We start from the raw sequence: 24,095 nt of genomic DNA, 5'->3' as shown, positions 1-24,095 counted from the left end.
AGTGGTTGGCACCAGTTCCCCCGCCGGCATAGGACTTAGTCCCCAGAAGGGAGAATCCCGCTGGTTATGTACAGAGAGAACTGGTTGAACACCCTTTAGTTCATGTCACTGACCAACCTGTAGCAGAAATTTTACTCTATGCAAACATTAAGGGCTTTGATAATTGGTTAAAAGTCAAACAGACATGTTTATGCTTGATGGTTCACTCACCCTACCAGGGATCACAAGAATTTTAAAAGAGGGGCCACTTGCCACTTTTTCATGACCCAGATTATTGGCAATTTTATAGCAGATTTTGGTCAGTATTTATCCTCGAGTGCTTTGCTGATTTTTATTTGGTGGCGGTGGTGGTTGGTTGGTTGAGGGGGGTTCACAGGCTCACCAGGGCTGATGCCAATGGAGATCCAGGATTACTGCTTGAAACAAATTTTCTTGTTTCTTATTCTCTTCACTTTGCTTCTGTACTCTAAATCTTACTAATAACATATTATTTAACAGAACTGAATATGTTTCAACTTTCTTCAAACATATTTCTCTGCCATGGTGTTTGCCTGATTTCCTAGGTTTTTTACTTACCCCTAATAGCATTCAGATTTGACGTTTCAAATTGAGGCATTCTAGCATCACAATGTTTCTAACTGATCCTCATCTGAAGTCAGTCTCACTTGTGGATAAACATCCTCTACTTCTCTACCGTATGATTACTAACCCTAGATGCTACACCTTTTCAGAAGTACCACAAAAACAAACTTGGATCAGGTCACATTTCCTTCTACCCCACCTTAGCATAATCACGGTTACAACCTTTTAGCGCTATCGAACTATTTTAGAAAGCTATTCTCACGTATCTCAGAAACATTGTAAAAAGCATTCCACGTACACTGAATTACTTTGAAGAGCAATGACTTATGAAGATGAACTTTGCAGCCATTCTGCATACAAGTTGCTAAAAACAGCAACGAGTTGAATGACCAGCTAATCTGTTTTTAGCGGCTTTGGTTGAGCGAAGGCGGATCACAAGGACTCTGGGTAGACACGTGCACGTCTCTGGAGTGTCATGGGATATTTAATATCCACATGAACTGCTGGAACAGGCAAACGGGATCTGAAGGGCTGCACCGCTGACAGTGCTGTACTCGCCACTGCATTGAAACAAAATGACATGCTCAAGACCTGGAATGGGCCTTGACCTCTCAACCTCCTGACTATGTCATTTGGTTGCGGAGCCCTACCGGTATTGATAGTTATGAATAATAATTTTCCCACTTTTCTTATCATCAAACTTATTCAACAAAATTGGATTATTCACTTGTTCATGGATAATTAGCCCTCCCCTTCTTTCTTTTATTCCATTGATCAACATTCAACTGGCAAAATCCCAAACAATGATTGTACTAAATTTCTTGACCATCTCCAGGAATTAACCACATATCAGATGTAGTGTTGTAATTCACTTTCATGCATGTTTCCATGTAAAGACTGTTCATTCCTATTACCTTTTACATTTCGAGACCATCCAAATCTCATCACCCCTTATTGCTTTGTCCATTTCATGCAGTATTCATGCAGAGCCCGCAGATGTCTCTCGGGCTATAATCCTCGATTCGGATGTACGTAATATAATGTGGGCAGTCTTAATTCTACTTCTACTAGTCACTAGTTGACAATACAAACCTCCTTATCATTCAGTACGAAATTCATTTGATAAGGTGCCACATCAGAGGTAGACTAAAACCTCATGGAGTGGGCGGTAACATTGGCATGGATAGAAGATCGGCTGGCTAACAGGAAACAAAGTTTTTGACTTAATTAATTAGTGTTGAAATGCAGTGCTCTAACTGTTAGCAACAACCACAGCAGTGTATTCACGGCTGGCTCTGTTGTTCAGCAGGGAGGGTCAAAGTGCAGAAGAGGAATAGTCATAGGGGACTCCATAGTCAGGGGCACAGATAGCGCTTCTGTGATTGTGAAAAAGACTCCAGGGTGGTGTGTTGCCTCCCTGGTGCCAGGGTCCAGGATGTCACTGAACGGCTGCAGGGCATCCTGAAGGAGAAGGGTGATAAGGCAGAGGTCATGGTACATGTTGGTACCAATGACATAGGTAGAAAGAGGGATGAGGTCTTGCATCAAGAATTCAGGGAATTCGGCAACAGACTAAAGAGCAGGACGTCATGGGTTGTAGTCTCTGGATTACTCCCAGTGCCACGCGCTCGTGAGTACAGGAACAGGAGAATAGCAGAGATGAATGAGTGGCTTAAGAGTTGGTACAGGAGGGAGGGTTTTAGATTCCTGGACCATTGGGACCATTGTTGGAGAAGGTGGGACCCGTACAAGCGGGACAGTCTAAATATAAACCAGAGCAGGACTAAGATCCTTGCTGGCTTGTTTTCTAGTGCTGTTGGGAAGAGTTTAAACTGGTTGGCAGAGGGATGGGGCACAGACAGAATAGGGATACAATATAACATAGAAAATAAATCAGGTCAGAAGGAATATAGCAGTAGTAAGTTTCAAGGGAGTAAGACAAGGCTGGATGTCCTCTATTTAATGCCAGGAGTATTAAAGGTAAAACGGATGAGTTAAGGGCGAAGATTGGCATGTGTAATTATGATATAATAGGTATCACAGAGACATGGTTGAGTGAGACACAGGATTGGCAGCTCAACATCCCGGGATATAGAATCTTCCGGCAAGACAGAGGAGGGGGTAGAAGAGGAGGAGGCATTGCATTATTAGTTAAGGAGGCAGTCACTGCGGTAAGGAGAGATGATATCTTGGAGGGGGCATCAAATGAAGCTTTGTGGTAGAGCTTAGGAATAAAAAAGGGACAGCTACGTTGCTAGGTGTTTATTATAGACACCCAGATTGTCAGCGGGAAATTGTGGAGCAAATATGTGTGTTAAAATAATAATAAGGTCATTATAGTGGGTGATTTCAACTTTCCCAAAATTAATTGGGATAGCCATCATGTTAAGGGATGGAGTAGAGTTTTTAAAATGTTTACAGGAGTACATTTTAGCTCAATATGTAGAGGATCCAACAAGGGATGGTGCAGTGCTGGACCTAATTCTGGGGAATGAAGCCGGACAGGTGGTGGAGGTGTTGGTGGGGGAGTATTTTAATGATAGCGACTACAACATGGTTCAATTTAAATTGTTATGGACAAAGAAATAGACAAGTTGCAAAAAAGGTTTAGGATTAGGGAAAGAGTAATTTTAATAAAATAAGGCAGGATCTGTCCAAGGCAGACTGGAAAGAGTTACTTGTGGGGAAACCTACAGAAGAATAATAATTATTATTATTATTAGCGTCACAAGTAGGCTTACATTAACATTGCAATAAAGTTACTGTGAAAATCCCCTAGTCGCCACATTCCGCCACCTGTTCGGGTACCTGAATCTATTTCCACTTGGAGAGGCAAGGTTTGATCAGGGATAGTCCGCATAGCTTTGTCAGAAGGAGGTCATGCCTAACAAATTTGATTTAATTTTTTAAGCATGTGGCCAAGTGTATAGAAGAGGGTAGTGTAGTTGATGAGATTTACATGGATTTCAGCAAAACCTTTAACAAGGTCCCACATGGGAGGCGTATTAAGAGGTCAAATGCACATGGGATGCAGGGTGATTTGATCGGATGGATTCATAATTGGCTTAGAGGTAGGAGACTGAGGGTGATGTTCGATGCCTATTTTAGTGTCTGGAAGCCAATGACCAGTGGCGTCCCATAGGGATCCGTGCTGGCGCCCTATTGTTTGCCATTTATATAAATGACATAGATGACCATGTGGGGGGTAGGATCAGTAAGTTTGCAGATCATCCAAAGATTGGCCGGGTGGTTAACAGTGAGCTTAACTGCCATGGGTTATAGGAAGATATAGACGAGATGGTCAAATGGGCGGATAAGTGGCAGATGGAATTTAACCCTGAAAAGTGTGAGATGATACAATTTGGAAGGAGTATTTTAGTAAGGAAGTATACTATGAAAGGTCTGACACTGGGACGTTCTGAAGAACAAAGGGACCTTGGTGTGTTTGTCCATGGATCTCTGAAGGCAGAAGGGCAGGTTAACAGGGTGGTGAAAAAGGCAAATAGGACACTTGCTTTTATCAATCGGGGCATAGATTACAAAAGCAGGAAGGTCATGATGGAGCTGTATGGCACCTTGGTGAAGCCACAGCTGGAGTACTGTGTGCAATTCCGGTCGCCACATTATAGAAAGGATGTAATTGCACTGGAGAGGGTGCAGAGAAGATTCACCAGAGTGTTGCCTGGGATGGAACATTTTAAGTTATAAAGAGAGGTTGTATAGGCTTGGGTTGTTTTCTCTAGAGCACAGAAGATTGAGGGATGACCTGATTGAGGTATACAAGATTATGAGGGGCATGGACAGGGTGGATAGGGAGCAGCTGTTCCCCTTCGTTGAAGGGTTAGTTACGGGGGGACAGAAGTTCAATGTGAGGGGTGGGAGGTTTCGGGGGGATTTGAGGAAAATGTTTTTACCCAGAGAGTGGTGACGTCTGGAATGCACAACCTGGGAGGGTGGTAGAGGCCGGATGCCTCACATCCTTTAAAAAGTATCTGGATGAGTACTTGGCACGCCATAACATTCAAGGCCATGGGCCAAGTGTGGGCAAGTGGGATTAGGTGGGCAAGTCAGGGCCTTTCATGCATCGGTGCAGACGCGATGGGCCGAAGGGCCTCTTCTGCACTGTAGTATACTGTGAAAGTTGGCATAAATGGGTATTTTCTGATTGGCAGGATGTGACGAGTGGTGTGCCACAGGAATCAGTTCTGGGCCTCAACTTTTACAAATTATATAAATGATTTGGATGAAGGGTCTGAAGGAGTGGTTGCTAAATTTGCTGATGACACAAAGGTAGGTAGGAAAGTAAATTGCAAAGGGGACTTAAGGAGGCTACAAAGGGACATAAATAGGTTAAGTGAGAGGGCAAAAATCTGGCAAATTAATTATAATGTGAAATCATCCATTCTGGCAGGAATCATTTAAGACAGAGATGAGAAGAGTTATTTTCTCTCAGAGGGTCATGAGTCTCGGAAACTTTTCCTCAAAAGGCAGTGGAAGCAGAGATTTTGAATATCTTTAAGGCAGAGCTAGAAGGTGAGGTAACGTTTACCTATTTTGCTCTAATAACATGTCAAACCTGATGATGCACAAAACGTCTATGAAATTCGACCAGTTTTGCCATTCCTCACCTTACTCGGTATGATAATGTAAAATATAATCGAGAACATTGCCAACATAAATATAATTTTTTAAAAACAGAAACTGCTGGAAAAACTCAGCAGGCCTGACAATTCTGAAGAAACGTCGTCTTGGTCTCAAGATATTAACTGTTTCTCTCTCCACAGATGCTCCACAGACTCAATTTCCAGCATCTTCTGTTTTTATCTCAGATTTGAAGCATTCAGTGTTTTGCTTTTATTATAGCGGCAACATAAACATACCTATATGAGGTGGGCTACCATAATTGATTGGTGGCTCAGGAGGCCTCCCTCGATGCAATGCTGCAAGTGCCGATCCTTTCCATACGACATGTTTACAACCTGTTTTTTATAAAATTAAAAAAAATCCAGAATCATCACAAAACAAATCACCACGAGAGAAAAATTATGTATTTTTTTTTACTGCTGAGGGGCTCATACTTTTGTTTGTTCGAAGCATAGACTGTCTTCCAGCTCCCAGTAACGAATGCACCCCTGGGACACTCTGTGGGGTCTCTTTCTCCAAGAGAGGTCCAAGTCGCTGACATATCTGAAGAAGATGATCTGGAGCTACGTGTCTATGAGTTTTCACCTTTTTTAATACACAGAAAAAAAAATTGTCATCAGAAATAACCATGAGAAATTATTAGATACTTGGGTTCACACGCTACACAAGACGATTCTGCAGCAGAAACAGTGGTGAAATTGTCAGCGTTCACCATCCTTATCCTCTAAAACTGACAGCAATTCTGGAATACAGACGTGCACAGTTAAGCACGGAAATCCGAGGTTGTTGTCAGTGATTCCATGCTTCTCTCTAGGGTACACGGTTGAAATCCCTGCAGGCTACAATCAAAAAGAGATCGCTGAATTGACAAGGTCTTGCTCTTTTGCACTATTAAAATTGTTGTTAAAACCCTTAAAAAGATTGATCTTGTTGAATAAGGTGAAAGTGGGTTTCAAAGTGGCATGCTATGTTCATGATTACTTCTGAAAAACCTCCCATTACATTTGTGGAATATAAATTTCCGAATTCTGCCCCAAATTACTAATTTTTAAAAAGATTTTATAATCAACTTCTGCTTTAATCCCAGATGTATGGCACGATCATTTATTTTGCTCTTTACAAAATGATAATAAAGGAAAGGATTATCAATGCATTTTACTTTCTGGTTTTCTGTGCATGAATATACTTCAATGTGGTTAGCTGCTTATCCTGCTTGATTATGTCACTGTTACAGGACACCTGGAGGTCCCTCGGCATGATGCTAGATTCAAAACAGTGTCAGGAATGGGGACATTTATGCCACAGGGATCAGTGATCTTTGCAGGCTACTTTCTTTGAGGTCAGCAGCAAGTGCCATCGCTTCATCTACTGAGTCATATATGTGTATTTTGTAATATAGTTCATTACATATGGGGAGGCAGTGGTGTAGTGGTATTGTCCCTGGACAAGTAATCCAGAGACACAGAATCATTCTCTGGGGATTCAGGTTCGATTCCTGCCATGGCAGATGGTGAAATTTGAATTCAATAACAAAAAACTGGAATTAAACCATGAAACCATTGTCAATTGCCGTAAAACCCCATCTGGTTCACTAATGTACTTTAGGGAAGGAAATCTGCCATCCTTACTTCGTGAGGCCTACATGTGACTCCAGATATTTAGGTCATAAATTGAGCAAGACTTACACATAACACTGTGCAGTGTGCATTGATAAACAAGAGGCCAGCAGCTTGCAAAGAGCAGTTATCACCTTCATCATCCCATGATGAAGGTGATTTCATGATGACATGAAATTGTTCCAGAACATTTGAATATCAAAGCATTTCTAGAGATCGTAATATTAAATTGTTACCCAGCATAGAGTACATTTGGGTACAAAACTTGGCCTTGTTTAATAGTGAAAAAAAAGTGACTGCAGAAAGATATAAATGAACTCATCTGGTGGGCAGAAAAGTGACTCATAGAATTCAATCCAGAGAAAAAGTTTGCCGTAGTACATTTGGAAAGGGCAGACAAGCAAGAACACAACAAAAGGTAAGAGTGGGAAGTGTGGAGGAACAAAGGGACTTTGGGAGTGCATGTGCACAAATCCCTGGAGGTAGCACAGGTGGATAAGGTGGTCAAGAAAGAACACAGGATTCTTTCCTTTAATGATGAGGCACAGAATAAGCGCAAGGAGGTTATGATAAAACTGTATAAAAGACTAATTTAGACTACAGCTAGAGTTACCAGTCAGCACAATGAAGGAAGGATTTGATTGCATCCGAGTGGTTAGAGAGATTAACTAGGATGTGAGGAATGGAGAATTTTAGCTAAGAGCAAATACTGGATAAGCCGGGGTTGTGTTCTTTGGAAAAGATGAAGCAGAAGCAAATTTAACTGAGATGTATAAAATTATGAGGAGCCTCAACAAAATTGATAGGAAGAATCTATTTTCCTTAGCGGAGGGGTCATATCTAAGGGGCATACATTTAAATTAATTGGCAGAAAGATTAAGAGGAGGGGAGTTGAGGAAACTTTTTTCACTCAAAGGGTGAAATTCACTGCCAGAAAGGTGGAAACAGAAACACTCATCATATTCATAATGTACTTGGGAGTACTTGAAGTACAGTAACCTAGAGGGCTATGGACCAAGAACTAGAAACTGAGATTAAGCTGGAACCATATTTTTCTGCTGACAGACACAATGAACCCAGTGCCCTACTTCTGTGATATAAATGTTCTGTTTCCACATATGACACAGGAGGAATGGATTATGGGAAAGACAAATTAAGGATTTTAATTGCACTGAAGTCCAGAAGAATCAACTGGAATTACCTTATTCGATAAAATGCAGGTGTTGAAATTCAAAGGTTCACCTTAGGTTTACATTCAAATATGCAAGGCAGAGCCCTTTGGCGTCGCCCATTTACAAATAATGAGAGTTAAACAAAATAAAACTCTCAGCGAGGAATATAAATGCCGGCCCAGCTGTCAAAATGGTCTTACTATGTCTAGCAAATACAGAACACTGGATTAAACTATTTCAATTAGTGAAACAATTAACATATTATAAATTCTGAAAGATTAAATCAAATGCATCACATTCCTTTAAAGTGGTTTTCTTTAGCACACAGCAAATTATTTAATATAAAATGAATGCTCATCACAGAACATGGTTCATTCTACCTGTTGAACGTTGATCTGATGAAGTATATTCAGCTTTGCCCACACAACCCCCCCCACAGCACAGAAGCAGCGCATAAAGGAAAAGACAAGTTGCTGGAGGAGGAGAGGAGCCTGGTCACGGAAGGAGGGGAGGGGTGTGCAGGAGGAGAAGATGGCATGAAGGAGAAACAAGAAAATTAAAGGTCACAGCAAAGAGTTCTTGGAGACAAGATAGAGAAAGAGACAGACAAAGAAAAGGAAACAGAACCAAGAGAGGATGTAAGAAAGAGGCTAGCTGATGTGTTTAGCTGATTAAGAGTTTGGAGAAAAAACACGTAGATGGGGAAGCTGCATAGTTCAGACACAAGTCTATTAATCCACACATAGATACGAAATGTTGTCTAGAATTATATAATACCAGTGTGATTTATTCATATTTTCATAACATAAATTTATACTGTTATTTGATCAAACACAAATAGACCACAAAAGTGCAAGTAAGCATGCTTTGAATGCAAAATACAAGGAATTAAAGGGCGGATTTTTTTTAAATAATGCCATTTTTGCTGTCTTTCTTGGCACGAAAATCAGTGCAATTCCCGCCGGCCCCAGCAGCGCATTCCGGACAGCAATTTTCAGGGACTTAGGTGAAAAGATTGTTCCCCATGTAAAAAAAACATGCCTGAGATGCAAAGCATCAGATTCGCCGCCCCAGGGGTCATCTGATCACTTTAGGTGGCCTTGTTGGATGCTGTGGAGGAGAGGCAGGCAGCAATGTACCCTTGTGCAGGCAGGGGATCTGGGGACCCTCCAGCAAGATAACACATCCCAGCTGGGAGGCGGTCGCAGTGCTGGTTAGTGCCAGCAGCCTGTACAAGAGGACAGGGGTGCAATGGCAAAAGAAGATGACCTATTCCATTCTGCCAGGGTAGGTGCTTCGCGTCCCCTCTCTGCACCCCTTTCAAGGAGCGAGCCCTAGAACTCGCAGGCTAGGACCGGGCCTAAGCTGATAGCGAGGTGGACCTGCGAAGGTAAAGTGAGGAGCCACAGCACATTTATCCAGATAATTAATCTCAAGTGGCTTGTGTATTCCAAACCTTCGCCCTTGCTATGTACTAATATAGTGTTCCTTGCCTTGCAGTAACACCACCCAAACAGCCTGGCCCATTCGCCAGCAGTGTCCCACTGCCCACCTGCCACATGATCTCGGGGGAGATGTTGGGATGAGGACAGCGAGCAGCGTCATGGCTATCACCCACACCATTCACCAGCACACAAATGCACACCTCGGTGGGTGATCTTATCAAGTAGACTTCTGGGTCACTAGCTGATGAGCAACACACAGATTACTCCCATGCCACAAAAGCAAACTTCACCACCACCGAAAGCAGCTGCGACCCCCCCCCACCCCACCCTACAGCCTTATGCTCCCGACTGCTGCCCTCTTTTTCTCACACGCCCTGACCCTACCCCAAAGCACCCCTCAGTGGAGACAATGGTGCTCACATCCTACATTCCTCTCGGACGTCATGGCGCCTGGTTCATGTTTCATAGAAAGCAATAGGAATTTGCACCAGCATGACAGCACGCCTGTTTGGTGGGAAGATTCCATGAGGGCTGGAGATGCGACATTAACCCTGCTATTTAGATGATAATTGACTCAAATTCATGTTAATCAGGTTTGTACCCTTCCCAGGCGTGAACCTGACCGTGTCATCTCGGAAGGCCTGGAAAGGTCGCGTCCCAAAATATCACCGCCCCAAATCCTGTTTTTAGCCTCTCGCAATATTTAGCGGCCATTATGGGATTTGTGCCCATGGCTAGAATGCCCGCTAAATTGGGTATGCAAATTGCCCCAGATTTTTAATCTGTCCTCCCCTCCACCCCCTCCCATCTACTTTAGGACTAAATAATCTTTTACCTTCTGCTTGGATGGTTGAGAACACACACACACTCACTCATTCACTCACTATTATTAAGGATATCTACAATAACCGTAGTGCTTTGTGGGGTTATTTTCCCTCTCGTTTGAAGCGTCTATGATTTTCTTTGCAGTGACAAGTATAATTTGACGTTTCATTAAAATAACAAAAATAATCCAACTCCCCAATGACCAGCAAGGACAACCTTATAAACAGCTATAGAATTTACAGTGCAGAAGGAGGCCATTTGGCCCATCGAGTCTGCACCAGCTCTTGGAAAGAGCGCCCTACGCAAGGCCACGCCTCCACCCTATCCCCGTAACCCAGTAACCCCACTAGGGTAGGCATCAACCATATTACCAATACTCTCAGGCAGAGACCCGAGTCAGTCGGGAGTACATCATCACATCTGCAAACAGCTCGCGTATTGGAGGAAGGGGACGCACATCCCGGCCAGAAGTTCAGAAAGAGGCAATTAGAGGAGAGGTGGTGCAATTAGGCCTCAATTTGTGTTCCTTGTGGCTTTACAAAAAGAAAATCAAAACCGCAGTGTGCGCAAATTGCACTGATTTTTAATTTGCTTTAATTTAGGACCCCATCCCCACCCCAGGACTGCTAGCTAGACCACGCCATGTCCAGCACCTCGAACATAGCGTGCATGGAACACACAGCACTGCGGCACCCAAAAACTGTATTGGGGCAGGATCCCAATTTTTACACTGTGAGTAGCTTCCAACATGCAAGAGTCAGCTCACAGCTGGTAGCAAGTGAATCAGGAGCAGTACTGGGAGGCAAACTCAGCAATGCACATTTTTGATGCGCTTGCCACCCTGTTTCTGCCCAGCATTACAAATTTCAAATTTACATAGCTGCCACACACCACCTTCCCACTCAATAACCTAATGGATAAAGTACAAAGTTTTACAACACCAGGTTAAAGTCCAACAGGTTTGTTTCGATGTCACTAGCTTTCGGAGCGCTGCTCCTTCCTCAGGTGAATGAAGAGGTCTGCTCCAGGAACACATATATAGACAAATTCAAAGATGCCAGACAATGCTAGGAATGCGACCATTAGCAGGTGATTAAATCCTTACAGATCCAGAGATGGGGTAACCACAGGTTAAAGAGGTGTGAATTGTGTCAAGCCAGGACAGTTGGTAGGATTTCACAGGCCAGATGGTGGGGGATGAATGTAATGCGACATGAATCCCAGGTCCCGGTTGAGGCCGCACTCATGTGTGCGGAACTTGGCTATAAGTTTCTGCTAATGGATAAAGGAATCAACTACTACAGGCACTAAGACCTGAATATCCCTATTACAAATGCTGTGTCTATTTTGAGTCAGTGTATCTTCTTTGAGGCAAGCGAGACTCTGACTGGATGCAATTCTCCTGGATTTGGGAAGGTACAAAACGCGTGGTCACTTCACTTGGATGAGATAGGGCCAGCATCTCTAGAACTGCACCCAAACAAAAGTTAACAAAATCAGGAAGGAACCAACTATACTAGCTTTGGTGAGGTGGGGAACTTGTGTCTGTGTGAGAGCTTAATTTCAGGAAAAAGAACTTATGGTGCAAAAAGCATATTCACTAAATTGATTTATGATTACAGATCTGCACTACCTGAAAATATAAACAAAAAAGTTGAATAATATTTTAAGCCACTTGGTTCTCCTTCGTACATAGACTTGCTAAGATCACAGAAAGGGCAAGAAGATGTAATTATATGAGGGAATTGCAAAACTAGAGTTGTAATTGTTGGAGCAGAGAAGGTTAAAGGTGATCTATAGAAGTGCTTCGCATTTTACTTTAAACTTGCCAGAGATAAAGAGTGAAAGGTTATTTCCATATATCATAAAGCAGGAGGTAAAAATTAGGGCTTTGCATTTGAAAGCATAAAAAGGGTTAAAAGGCAGCTTTTCCCCCACATAAAAGCTTGCTACAATACACAATATACATGAGCAGAAGTAGCTACTGCAGCCAAGTTAATCAATGTATTTAAGAGAGAATGTCATTGGACAAAAAGCCAGAAAGGCAAATATTAACAATTAAGCAGATTTAAATATCAATCCCAAACATGGAGTTCGTACTGACACCAGCCCACGTCTGACTGAAATTTCTATGATTCTGAAATATGCTTACTCTGCATCATTTGAGTCCCTGCAACTGCTCTGCAGCTTACAAAACATATTCCGAGAATTTTCTTATCAAAAATACCTTAATGAGCCATAAGAAAAAAAACCTTCCTTTTATGATTTTCGTGATGCATCGTTTCATATTCTATACTTGGCCTAGGGCAAAAAAGGTCCTGTAACTTAGCTGTATCAGCATATCTCAGACATCCTACAAAAATATAATCAATTCAAGTCTCTAACAAATTACTTTTTTTTGCTTAAATACTGCATTTTTAAAGCTGTTCTAACTGTCTCTGTTTAAAATAAAACTTAGAAAAATAAAAATGCTATTTATATGCTTTGCAGGCAAGGAAGTGAAATTGAGGACATGCAGCTCCTATCAGTGGTTTTATCACATTTAACAAGCACTCGTTAGTTAGTCTATTCAGTCATGCTATAAATATTAGGCCTCTATTAGGAGAACGCATGCTGTACATGCTTGCAAATTTATCATTTATCGGAACATGGTTCCATTTTGCGATCATTGAAAAACATTGACACTTAATTTTTGATCTTCTAGATGGACAATTAACCTTCAAAATGTGATCTTCCTACATTTTATGAGAATTATTTCCAAAAGAAAGGAGGTTCCTAAAACACTGTAGGTCATCTACAGTACAGCAGTGAACTCTCAATCAGCTCCATTTATGCTGGGAGTCAGAGGTTGTATTAGCTCAAAATTAACAGAAAACAGACTTCAGTTCGGCAACCAAGAGCAAGTGTATGTGCTGTCTTGGTAAGATTTAATCCTGTGCAGATTTCACAGTATCCTGTAATAAACTAAAGGTAGATGTCAATAACAAAACAGACGGTGACCCGGTTATGTTTTAATTTAAATGACACAAAAACTGCCCACACAGATGAAATTCTGACTTTTACGTGCCGCAAGCATAAATAGGGCAAATCTGCTTATTTCATGTTCACATTCAGATTAGCGAGTTCAGATTGTGGCACATTACACAATAAAGCAGAGAGGACATAGGTTAGTTTCACTGTTCAGAAATGTTCACAACTGAGCTTCCAGCTGGGGATGGTTGAAGGGAATTTTCACTAGTCTCTCTCAGGTCTGTAAGGGAGGATTTGATTTCTAATCTTTATGGTGTCTGAGAGGTGATTCCATAGTGGTACGTAAGTTTACAATATGGAAAAGATAAATCCAGGAAATTGCTCGAAATTAAATGGAGAGAGCGGGACAAGAGGTCACAGGCAAATTTAGAAGTAATATCATGTGGTGTTTCTTCAGCATCTGAATAGAGTACCGTAATGTAACTTCAGAAATAGATGGAAATGTGGCTAGATAAAAAGCATTTCACATATAATTCAGCATCACGTCTGGGTGGTTCTGTCAGGAAACGTTACTGCTAGAATCCATGAAAATATCCAAAAGCTGGACTGTTCTAGCCCCTGGGTAAATGAATTAAAACAGGTGGCAGCTTTTTTTTTTTTTAAAAAGGCACACTTATCAATTTTACAATGCACCTTATTTAAATAAATTATAAATGTTATACATATTAAAATGTTATTCTGATGTAACAACAAATGTAATATTTTATAGTTTTAACTTGTCCGTGGGACTGTCTACTATAAGATGTTTAAAATTGGATTGTCGATAAGATTGTTGATCCAGATCCTTTGATTTTAATCCCTCCAAATCGTCTGGAATTTAATTAATCTTATATTTTACACTGGGCAGGGGAATGCTTTTGCACTTTCCCACTAGATTAAGGAAAACCTGTTTGAAGTTTACAACTGTTCTGTACGACAGAAATGCTGTGTTTGGAACTGTCAACAAACTTCCTTAAAAGAGCAAAGCAATAATTCATCCAGTGATGAAGCAAATTTATATTAAAAATAATTCCTGAATTTCTTTTTTGCATTTGAAGCCATGTACAATTAACAGTTTTATGTAAATTTTGGCAGCATGTAAATTAAAATAGGGCCGCATTACATTTTATCGCAATACATGAGTGTTCAGAAGTAGCAGTTGTACAGATTTGATTGTGGGTCTGCCTTCTTTGGTTAGACAACCATCGAAAATGCTAGAAAAGCTCCCACAGTAATTTAACTCTCAGATATTTTATACAAATAAATTATCCATTGCAATACACTAAAGGTCATCAGTTTGCTGAATACGGAGTTTTCATTTTATTGAACATGTGCAACTCAAAGTTTTATTTTCTGAATAAAAAACGTAATGGGACATATGCACAAAGCATTGTAATATTTGGCATAAACCTGACCATTGTACTCATGACATTTATTTGCAGCTTCAACGTAATTCAGCATTTCTACCAATATAAAACATCTAGCCTGATTTGGTTCTCTTAGAATTTAGGTCAAACAGACACATCTTTAAGATTATAACTACGACAACGGGTGTATACACACATGTGCAAGCAAAGTTCAGCAAACTATTGTGCATTTTGGCAGCTTTCTGACCGGCTGTATCTTACCACTTTTGTTTGGGTTGAGGTTTGGAGGAGGGAGAAGTTCTGCTTTTTCCAATCAAAAGAAAAAATTCAAGGGAGGTGTCAATCACTTGCAATCCAACTTTATCAATGGGAGAAGTATGCCAAAGAATTGAACACTCACAAAAAACAATCGGCCATAGATTTTTAAAAAGAACTCAAACACGGATATTTACAAATATCCTGAATAAACAGGATGCCATCTGTGGCATGCCTACCCAAGCCTTGTGTAGTTGAGGCCACACACCACATGTTATACATTTTCAATATGCACTTTTGTTTACTCCCTAGGCAAATTTATGCACTATTTTCATCAATACCAGTACCTTCATAAATACTTGTGTGGAATGTTGTCAATATTCCACAGTACATTGTGGTCAAAATAAATATTCCAAAAGTTAGTCTGCATGTGATTGCAAACATGAGTATTGAATTGCAAAAGATCACAGTGGGGCTGCTTTCTTGGAAAAAGTCAAAAGTCTTGTTACAACAGAAATAGACCAATGTCCTAAACCACTTTCCAAGAATAATGAAATAACTTCAATATCCACCTTAATGAAAGCATTTGCACACTCCAAGAAAAAACAGCTACTGGTATTCACATTTAGGGAAACAACCAAATGATTATTGGCTTTTTCATATAAACAGCTCAAAAATGCTGTGCCGCCAGTTTCCCCGTTTTTCCTGTCCTCACTCTTCTTTCCTCCCACCAATTGAACAGGTGCATTGTTTTCCAATTTGTATTATTTAAGCGTCAAAAATAACTTTACTTAGAATATCCTTTCACCAAATGTTCCAAATGTAGCTTTGCACAGTTAAGCTTCTGGTGTAGTGTTTTATGGTTTTTTTCTGTAAGTTTTTACTTACTAATTGACCACTGCCTAAGAAAAAAAATCAACCATTTGTAGTTATATTGAATATAACTCTGCAAACGTATTCTTAAAATGACTGGACTCCATCCATGCCTGCAGCAATATTTGCTACCATAATGTGAAGAAGAATTGTAAAAATTATCCATCTCATTTCTGATCCAAAAGCATTTCGTACAATGCTTTTAATGTTTTTAATCTTGTTTGACTTGCTTTTTTTTTTAATGAAAATTTCCCCATCACCCAAAACTCTAGTTAATGTTTTAAGTTATTTCAACTACATGATCCTGCATTTTCTTTTTAAAAATCCCTGATACTTTCACCTTTTTCTCTGGCAATGAACTCAGGGCTGCAAAAAAGAAAACTTACCCACTCATTTCTGCTAAAATTTGATGCTGTTTTGATTTTTGTGTGTTTGTGTGCAGATCTGTAAATGAACTGGAGAAGCTTTCAGACCAATCAGCGTTGCCAAGCTGCATTAGTGCTAGGACTGTATAAAAAGAGTCAAACACGCCTCCCTTCTCTCTCACTGCTGCTTTCTCACCACACTGAGCGCTCGAGTCACTCAGGCAGCCCTGCTCCTGCACAATAATCATGACGTATCTTTATTTCCACTATACTTAAAACTACATATTTTTTCTGATAATAATAATTTTAATCCCAATCTTCCAATACATTCCCAATCACCCACCACTAAATACTGACTGTTCTTTTTTCTTCCTAAAGCATTATTTTGGGGGGGCTAATCCGGTTTTCCTGGTAAATTTTTGCGGGAGATTCAATTTTTCCTCTCTAAAAGTTTTCTCAGTGATATGAATCTCTCACCAAATTTTCGTAGGTCCTGGGATGTTCATTGCCCTTCCAGTCTATCCGTTTCGGCAGCAGCTGGAAAAAATAAACCATGGTCACAACCTCCAAAATCCCCCCAAAATCCTCGCCAAGCATCTTTCCCCAAAATATTAAAAGGCGATAGTTTGAAATTAGAAGCGAAAGTCCTCTGCACAGTTAGAATGCGAGCTGAATGCAGCCTACCTGCTTCTCCTCCACTTCGCGTATCAGGACCTGAAAGAGCACATAAAACCCGTTTATTGTACATAAAAATCAGTCACAAGACATCATTAAACCCTAAAAGGTAGATTTACTCACCTCGGTCGCCTTCTGACATGGTCCTGATGCCAAAAATCTGGCTATTAGGAAGTACAATTCTATTAAAATAATAAGACAGTGTTCAGTCATCAGATGCCTGATGGTGGCTGTAAATTTAAAAATAACCCACATAATCATGTGCTTACTCACCAGATTCCAACTCATAGATTTGTTTAGTATCAGCAGGCATGTTTGGGGGTGATTTTTTAGTGTTAAACGGTGAGGGATCCGATGTAATCAGCTAGTCTGTGCGTGAGTGTTTACTCTCCAGGAAGAGTCTCCTCCATTCACCCACATAGAGAGAGAGGAGCCGACTCCTCCAGCAGAGCGACTCCTTCCGCACCCAAAACAGAGTCCCTCCCCGACAACAAACACACACACCAAAGAACAAAATTACCCTCTCCCCGCCACCCACGGACACTTGCAAATGCTAACGGGGGAGGGGAACCTGGCATGAAATCTCTGGCAGGCGTGCCAGCGTTGGGAAGCGGTGGGGTGAAGCTTTCGGGTTTTCTTTTTTTTTTGTGTGTGCTGGTTGTCGATTTTTTTTTGTGAGCTTGTGCTGGCGGATGGATCTGACGCATGGTTTGGGGTCGGGGGAAGGAGGAGGGAAGGAAGGAGGGGGGTGGGGTGAGGTGACATTACGCAGAGTTACAGGAATGAACGCAGCTACAATGTAGCGAGGCAAGGGGAAGGAAATGTAGCGAGAGACAGACAGACGGATACCGGGAGCCGGCCTGGGAGCGCGCGCTCCGGGGACCCAGCCCACAGCTCCCCCCCCCCCCCCCCTTCCCCTTTAGGCAGCGATCAATTCTTAACCACCTTACAATGCAACATACAACAAATATATCTTTATTCATATGGGGAGAAACCCTCTGTTCGAAACCGAAAGTGGCCCGAAGACGGTGGAGGACACAAAAAAGAGAGGAAAAAAAACACCCCAAGAGCATGCTCGTTTTTGTTATCCGGAATCGGGGTCGTCCCCCCCCAAAAAAAAAATTCGCCTCGAGTCATTGTGTCTCCCTGTTGCCGACAACTGGAGCGACCGATTTGTACAGCAAATCTTAGCTTGGCCGTCGTTTTGCAAGAGGGAGAGGGGGGTGGGGTGGGGGAAGTGTGCTATTTGTTTCCGTCGTTGCAAATGTGGTCCAGGAGGGCGATGGACGAGACCGCGACAAAACTGCTTCGCCCGTTTCGTGCCTTTTTGATTTTTTTTTTGCATTTTCATTCAAAATTTGGAAATAGCCAGGCGTATCTGCTTTTTAGTAAATGTGTTTTTTTGCGAAGCCACGCCGAAGGCTTAATTAATCGTGAGTCCTTGCATTGCGACCTTTGCTGTTTCGCGCGCGGATTAGGAGTGTATTGAGTCAAATAGTGTGTGAATGTTATAATTCGACATCTTCTGAGATATCTTAAACTGGTGCAAGTTATTGTGATTTATAATTTGGACTTGTAATAGATTTCGAATAAAAATGCTATTCGGTTGGCTTCTGATTCCATATTAAGGGTCGTTTTTTATTTTAGAGTGGTTTGAAACCATGTGTGTGTGTGTGTATATATATTTATATTATATATCATATATATAGTTTAGCCGGTAGACCCGATAAATCAAAATAACTAACTCCTTGTTTATTTTTTAAACAATTTCTGGTCAAATAAATAGCATATAATTTGTTCATCTTTAATTTCTGATTTACATAACTTGTACGTTGCTGCCTCAGTAATTTAGGAGTCGTATTGAAGGATTAATCTAGTTTTAAATATCCTAAACGATATAATTATTCATCTTTTTTTGGCTAGATGGGTGTGTTCAGTGTTCAGTATCTAGCACAATAAAAAATTTGTGTTAAATTTTCAGTCAAGTTTGTATTTTTGTTTTTTCAGTTTATATGATGGGCTACAATCAATGTTTAAATGGTTACTATCATAATCATGTCAATGTCCAGAACAAATTTTGTATGAGTTGATCAAGGGTATAATACCACTCGAGGTAAAATTGATGTAGGTTATATTCCTATTGGTGTTAGTGTGAAATTTACCGTCCATCATAATCAATTTTTTAAAAGTCTTAGTTATAAATGTATCCATTTGTACCTTTTTGTTTTTATAAACAATGTATCATACGCAAATTACATTTTAGTATCCTCATTATTTTATAATTTGTTCCCTAAATAGAAAAAAAGTCAGATGAATCAGTACGGTGCATTACTGTAAATCTGCAAGGGGGAATATTGTTTCTTGATATGCAAATTAGTAGTCAACCTGCAAATAATTTTTCTTTGTCCTTTTTGCAGTTAAAAATCTTGGTTTCTATTTGGAAAAATGAAAGAGTTTTTTTAATGCCGGTGTAGTGTATTAAATAGCCTGAAAAATGTTTACCACTCTTTTGCATTTTAAATGTAATGTAAATGTATTGTGAAAACATTTGTCTTACTGGTTCTGTTGAAGTTCCAATATTGCTTTCCACTAAGAGATTGGAATTCAATAATATAGTGTGTTGATATCATGCATGTTTTGCCATTTTAGTTTGATGGTTTACATTACCAGTTCTGCACAGTGACTGGGTTCTCGCAGCTGCAATACTGAGTAGAGATTAGGGACTTCTCGCACTCAACTCGAATACAAACAAATGGGGAGCAATGTACTGTTGTACCATGTGTATTTCTATAAATTTCAATCGCAGTCCCACAAAAGAGGTGATCGTAGCTTGATCTTTTACCCACAGTAACGAAGCAACCTCCCGGTTAAAGCAGCAAACTAGGTTTGTTTGTTTTATATTTTTCACCCGATTCTTGTCACCAATGTTGCTGTTCTTCAGGAAGGAAACAATCAGGACCTAGTACTTTCTCATGATTGTCGGAGAGAAGTGAATCAGCCACTGTCAGCTCATCGTTCATAAAATAGGGTGCTGTGCCTCTGTGTGATGCTGCCAGTGACCCGCCATAACATTTTCAGACCAACTTTCTTGATCAAGGTAAGAAATGTAATCGTGGAGTTATACAAAGTAAATTCTTAACCCTTATAACTGATCAGATCAGGTAAATTAGTTTTACAGCGAATTACAGTGCAAAATAATACAATGACAGCACTGCACCTCTCATGTCATCCTAAGTGATCGTTCTTTGAGTGGGCCTGGTAAGGAAAATTGGCAAGCACAGGCATCACAGCTAAGCCAGATGCTGCACTTATTTGGCATCCACATATTAAATTTCCAGTGAGAGTTACTGGATAGCAGTCAGGAGTGGGAACCATGGCTGATGTTTATCCTCTTCTTCATCGAAGGACACTACAGCTGATTGCAACCTGATCACTTTCTTGGCTAAGATTAATTAACTCAGCATAGATCAAAGAATGGATTCTGATCCTTAGTGTTCAATGTGACTCCATACCGAGTTGTCAGAGGGATCAGTAATTAAAGCAATAGATTGTGCCTATAGCATTCAGCTTGTATATTTGAGAGAACTGCTCCATTATTTTGCAGAAGATTAAATAGATTCGCCATTCTAATTTGCTGGACCTTCTTTGGTTGGCATCACAGCAATATACGAGTTGTCCATCTGAATAGCCTCTTTCATTTTGGATTTGCTAATTTCTCTGTGAATGAAGTGGCACACTGGAGTTGGTGATGGCATTCAGGCTTCCAGTTGAACAAGTTACGGGTGTGAATTCTGTATGAGCAGCCCAGGAGTTGTACTCTCCGGTCCTCCGGCTTGGCTGAGAATTGATGTGCAAGGCCAGGTCAGATTCTGGGGATTTTGCATTAGTTCTAAGTAAGCTAAAAGATATCCACATGAGAAAATAAATTAAAAAGAAACCCCTGTTTTCCTGGATTACTTAAAGATGCTTTTGCCATACAGTGACCGTCTGCATTTGTAGGGGGAGACACCTCGTCAATAAGGAACACTAAGGGTTGATAACATTTAAATGTTAGTAAGTGGTGTAATTATTGTCAATCTACCGAATGGTGAATGCTTAAAAACTAACTTCAATTCAGTTATAATTTCAGAAGTTCTGTTTTAATGATTACAATTTACATCCGATTATAAACATGTATTTTCCTACATGTTTTTTAAAAAGGCCCTAAATATGTCAGGAGAGGGAGAACATGATTGAGTTTTGATAATGCTTAGAATGTTTCTATGGTGTACTTCTGCGTTCATATGATTGTCAGTTTTTCATTTATTGATGATGCCAGATAAAGCTCTGAGTATAAAACACAGAAGTTAGGACCTAAACAACAGTGCCTTTTGAGTAAGTTTTCCCTTTCGGTGCTCAGGTTGTTACAACTGGCTCAGATCTTCCAAAAAAGATTTGTGCTTCTGTGTAACTAACGTTCTTTTGCCACTAGATTTGGAGGCAGGTGGACAGATCCGAGCGTCCTTGTGGAATGTGCCAGTCTTTGTCTTGCGTATCAGCATCTCTGGAGAGTCCTAGGGAAAAGTGTAATGGAGGCAAATTGCAATGAGAATGTAAGCAAATTAAATAATTGGCACCCACTGGTATTTTTATCAGTATGAAAACTGAACTGTGAAGGGCACCCATCTAGCTAGTTGTGTTGCTCTAGCCACGGTTGCAGGATCATTATACCCTCCTATGACTGTGCTTTCAAGTACAGTAAACTGAGACCATGCCACAGATTGTCTGTCCAGAGTAAAGTTATGCATTTTCCAACATTTCGTCCAGTGACGAGTGGATGTTGAATATCATGGTAGACTGGCTGAAGAGGTCCAGTTTTATTTGATACAGTCAGTCAGACTGTGGATAAAGCCATTAGCAGTGTGAACATTGCCCAGCTGTTCATCATCTTTGCAAAGGGGTCAGTGACTAAATAGTGGAAATGGGGGCCATAAATTTTCCTGATATGAGCTGAGAAATTAAGGGGAAGGAATTCCTGAAATGTGTACAAGGAATCTTATTGACCAATGTGATAGCCAAATGAGAAAGAAAGCTGTACTGGTTCCACAACAGAAATTGGGAGCAACATGTGGTTATAGTGGTCACAATGTTATTCAGTTTATAGTTGTTCAACACCCAACTGAAGAAGGACTAATTTCAGTGAGTTGAAAAATGTTTTGTCCAGATAGATTGGAATCCGCTTTATTTTACTGATTCATGACATTTGGGCATTTCTGGTAAGCCTATCATTGTCCATCGCTAAATGCGCTTGAAATGGTGGTGGTAAGTCATCTTCTTAAACCAGTTTGTCCTTGTGCAGATAGGCAGGCAGTTCCAAGATTTTGATCCAGCAATAATGAAAGAGCGTTTATATATTTGCGAGTGGGTGGTGTGCGACTTTGAGGGGAAGCATATGGGTGGTGGGTTATCTGTACACCTGCCTTCGTCCTTCTACAGGGTAGAAGTCAGAGATTTATGTGATGCCATTTAAAGTTCTTAATAGAATGGTGAACCAAGCTGAATACAGAAACTACAAAAGAGAACTGGGGAATAATATGAGGAGCAATAAGAGGGACAGAAAGATTTAATAAGACTAGAGTAGCGGAACTCAAATTTAAACATATAAGTAGCGAAAAGGCAGAGTGGATGACAGAGTGGCACAGCGACCCGGGTTCAATTCCGACCTTGCTTGATGGTAGAGTTTGCACGTTCTCCCCATGTTTGCATGGGTTTCCCCCCACAGTCGAAAGGTGTGCAGGTTATGTGGCTTGAACATGCTAAACTGCCCTTTAGTGTCCAAAGGTTCGGCAGGGGAGTGGGCCACGTTAAGGGTACTCTTTCTGAGGTCCGGTGCAGACTTGATGGGCCAGACAGCAGCCTCCTGCACTGTAGGGATCTATGAAAAGAGAAATAAAGCTGGTTGTGGAGAATGGAGATCAAGGGCATGGCGGAGGTACAATGAGTACTTTGCATCCACCTTCCCTAAAGAGGAACGGTGAGAGAGGGAACCTCGGAAATTGTAGTTAATTTGTTGTTGGGGAATTACTGGGATCTATGTTTAAGGATGATTCGACCTTCATTTTCAGCTGATCAGAGAGAGCCAGCATAACTTTGTAAATTGAGCTTATGCCCGACGAATCTGATTGAACAGTGATCTGTATTGGGGCCTTCACTAACTGTATTAATAACAACTTAGATGATGGGTTAGAAAGCTAAGTATCCACATTTGCTGCTGACACAAAGGTGCTTCGTAAATCAGAGTGGGATGAAATGTAACATTACCCAGACATTGGTAGGTTAAGTGATTGGACAAAACTCTCAAATGGGTTTCAGTGGAAGTTTTTTTTTTTTTTAATCCACTTTGGACCTAAAAATGTTAGAACAAGATGTATTTTCTAAATGGTGAAAAGCTAGAAACAGTGGAGCTCTGAAGAGATTGTCTAGGTACACAAATCATTAAAATGTCATACTGGTGCAGCAAAAATCAAAAAGGCCAATGGAACTGACCTTTTATATCTAGAGGACTGGAACATAGAAAATAGGAGCAGGAGAAGGCCATACTGCCCTTCGAGTCTGCTCCACCATTCATTATAATCATGGCTGATCATCCAACTCAGTAGCCTGATCAGGTTTTTCCTCCCATATCCTTTAATCCCCTTCACCCCAAGTGTTATATCTAACCACTTCTTTAAGAAATACAATGTTTTGGCCTCAACTACTTCCTGAGGTAATGAATTCCACAGGTCAACCACTCTGGATGAAGAAATTCTCCTCATCTCAGTCCTAAATGGTCTACCTCGTATCCTCAGACTGTGGCACCTGATTCTGGACACCCCCATCATCTGGAACATCCTTATTGCACCTATCCTGTCTAGTCCTGTTAGAATTTTATAGTTTCAATGAGATTCCCCCCCTCATTCTTCCGAACTCCAACGATCACATTCCTAATCGACTCAATCCCTCCTCATACATCCGTCCTGCCATCCCAGAAATCAATCTCTGGGATGGCAATCACTCGAGCAAGAACATCCTTTCTCAGATAAGGAGACCAAAACTGTGTACAGTATTCCAGGTGTGGCCTCACCAAGGCCTTGTATATTTGCAGAAAGACATCCATGCTCCTGTACTCGAATCCTCTCGCTATGAAGGCCAAACAGGTTGTACATCAGCTACACACAGCCCACGTTAGACCACACCCAAATGCTTTGAGATGTTCTTACTCCACACCTTGAGATGGAAAAATTGGCCT

The 24,095-nt window shown here is 40.8% G+C and overlaps 1 protein-coding gene and 1 long non-coding RNA gene across 5 annotated transcripts in view; one reads left to right on the top strand and one right to left on the bottom strand.

Annotated features, from left to right (window-relative positions):
* The window catches only part of phip (pleckstrin homology domain interacting protein), a 323,766-nt gene extending 306,282 nt beyond the window's left edge, over window positions 1–17,484 (bottom strand). For all 3 annotated transcript variants that reach the window (XM_072499823.1, XM_072499824.1, XM_072499825.1), the window contains exons 1-6: window positions 17,102–17,484; window positions 16,952–17,010; window positions 16,838–16,867; window positions 16,631–16,690; window positions 5,661–5,811; window positions 5,463–5,561 (exon numbers count right to left, since the gene is read on the bottom strand). In XM_072499823.1, the coding sequence (XP_072355924.1) occupies window positions 5,463–5,561; window positions 5,661–5,811; window positions 16,631–16,690; window positions 16,838–16,867; window positions 16,952–17,010; window positions 17,102–17,141 (439 nt within the window). In that variant the 5' untranslated portion in view covers window positions 17,142–17,484. The remainder of the gene's footprint in view (window positions 1–5,462; window positions 5,562–5,660; window positions 5,812–16,630; window positions 16,691–16,837; window positions 16,868–16,951; window positions 17,011–17,101) is intronic.
* A 102-nt stretch (window positions 17,485–17,586) lies between these two features.
* The window catches only part of LOC140410964 (uncharacterized), a 55,247-nt gene continuing 48,738 nt past the window's right edge, over window positions 17,587–24,095 (top strand). For both annotated transcript variants that reach the window (XR_011940770.1, XR_011940769.1), the window contains exons 1-2: window positions 17,587–18,261; window positions 19,770–19,925. This is a non-coding gene — a long non-coding RNA (uncharacterized lncRNA). The remainder of the gene's footprint in view (window positions 18,262–19,769; window positions 19,926–24,095) is intronic.

The sequence above is a fragment of the Scyliorhinus torazame genome, chromosome 4 (assembly GCF_047496885.1).
Source record: "Scyliorhinus torazame isolate Kashiwa2021f chromosome 4, sScyTor2.1, whole genome shotgun sequence".
Classification (NCBI taxonomy): domain Eukaryota; kingdom Metazoa; phylum Chordata; class Chondrichthyes; order Carcharhiniformes; family Scyliorhinidae; genus Scyliorhinus; species Scyliorhinus torazame.
Note: the sequence above shows the minus strand (reverse complement) of the source record. Positions and strands in the feature narration are given on the sequence as shown.